Below are 1,233 nucleotides of genomic sequence, written 5' to 3'. Positions count from 1 at the left end.
CTCTTCTCTCTTTGCTCTCCAGAATGAAGAACTCTACAGCAGCATCGTGTTGCATCATCAGGACGACGCCGCAGGTCAAGGACAGGAAGCGGGCCATGAGGGCGAGGAGGTCCGCTACGCCTCCGTCCAGTTCAGACCGTTTAGAGAGGACAGGTGGGACAGTCAGACGCTTCAGAGGCCTGAGAGCTCAGAGGGATCAGAGAACGCAGGAAAAAAAACAGATCTGTGGTTTAATGAACATGGAACCTCCAGGTTCTTCTGAGCAACTCTCTGCTGATCAGCGTCTGTTTTTCTGATTCTGGGTTTTTTTTTAACAGGAAAGCAGAGAAGGAAGCGGATCAGACCATCTACTCCTCAGTAGCCACCAGAAGCTGAGCTCAGAACCCACTTCCTGCCAGAAGATCCACCATCAGGAGGACCTGGTCTGGTCTGCAGCAGATGAGAGCCACAGTCCTCTGCTTGGCTCCAGGTGCTGCCTGCAGGTAAACCTGCAGAGAAGAAACCAGAATAAGAAAACAGAATAAGGAGCTTTACTCTATGCTTTACGAAGAAATGAAATTCCAAAACAATTCCCTTCATTTTGTTACCAAGTTTAAAGACGTTTGGCGTCTGTCATGACTCGGCACTTTTGATTATATTTTTCAGTTCTTTTGTATTTCTTAGGTTACTCTCTGTCGCCCCCTTCTGTTTGTTTCCTTTCCCATTGGCTTCCTTCTAGATGCTTCCATCCACACCTGTTAGGCTGTGATCTGACGTGTTCTACCTGGACTGGATCATTCAAAGTCCGTGAAAATGAAATCTGAAAAACTCACACGGAGAGAAAAGACAATTAGAGGAAATTTATTGATACAATTACTTAGTCTTTGGCGCTCAGACCTCTGCAGGAAACATAACGCTGAATTTTGATTGATATGCATGAACAGCAGTAAAGAACCGGTCTGTTTCCCTCAGCGCCACGCTATGATGTAATCAATTCTGGTTCTAATAGGAAGCAGCCCATGAATCCAGACAGAGCCATACTCTCCCTGCAGCTCCTCAGCGCTGCTTCCTTGTTGTTTTTATACTTTGGATTTTTACCTCAGTTAAGTTATTAAATCTTCAAGACTCTGCGTCCTGAACGTTGCATTTGGGGCCTCAAAATTCTCCTACCCATCGTGACAGTTTCCCATCCAGGAAGATTTTTTAGTTCCAAATGTCAGAAATAGCGTTTAGTTCCAGGTTTTATCCAGCAGC

General features: G+C 45.6%; 1 protein-coding gene across 1 annotated transcript in view; it reads left to right on the top strand.

Annotated features, from left to right (window-relative positions):
- Positions 1–447, top strand: part of LOC107094426 (carcinoembryonic antigen-related cell adhesion molecule 1-like) — a 15,201-nt gene extending 14,754 nt beyond the window's left edge. The window contains exons 6-7 of the mRNA XM_015390005.1: positions 23–153; positions 318–447. Coding sequence (XP_015245491.1) covers positions 23–153; positions 318–375 — 189 coding nt within the window. The 3' untranslated portion in view covers positions 376–447. The remainder of the gene's footprint in view (positions 1–22; positions 154–317) is intronic.
- Positions 448–1,233: the final 786 nt, after the last annotated feature.

This window comes from Cyprinodon variegatus, unplaced genomic scaffold (assembly GCF_000732505.1).
Source record: "Cyprinodon variegatus isolate N-32 unplaced genomic scaffold, C_variegatus-1.0 Scaffold481, whole genome shotgun sequence".
Lineage (NCBI taxonomy): Eukaryota > Metazoa > Chordata > Actinopteri > Cyprinodontiformes > Cyprinodontidae > Cyprinodon > Cyprinodon variegatus.
Note: the sequence above shows the minus strand (reverse complement) of the source record. Positions and strands in the feature narration are given on the sequence as shown.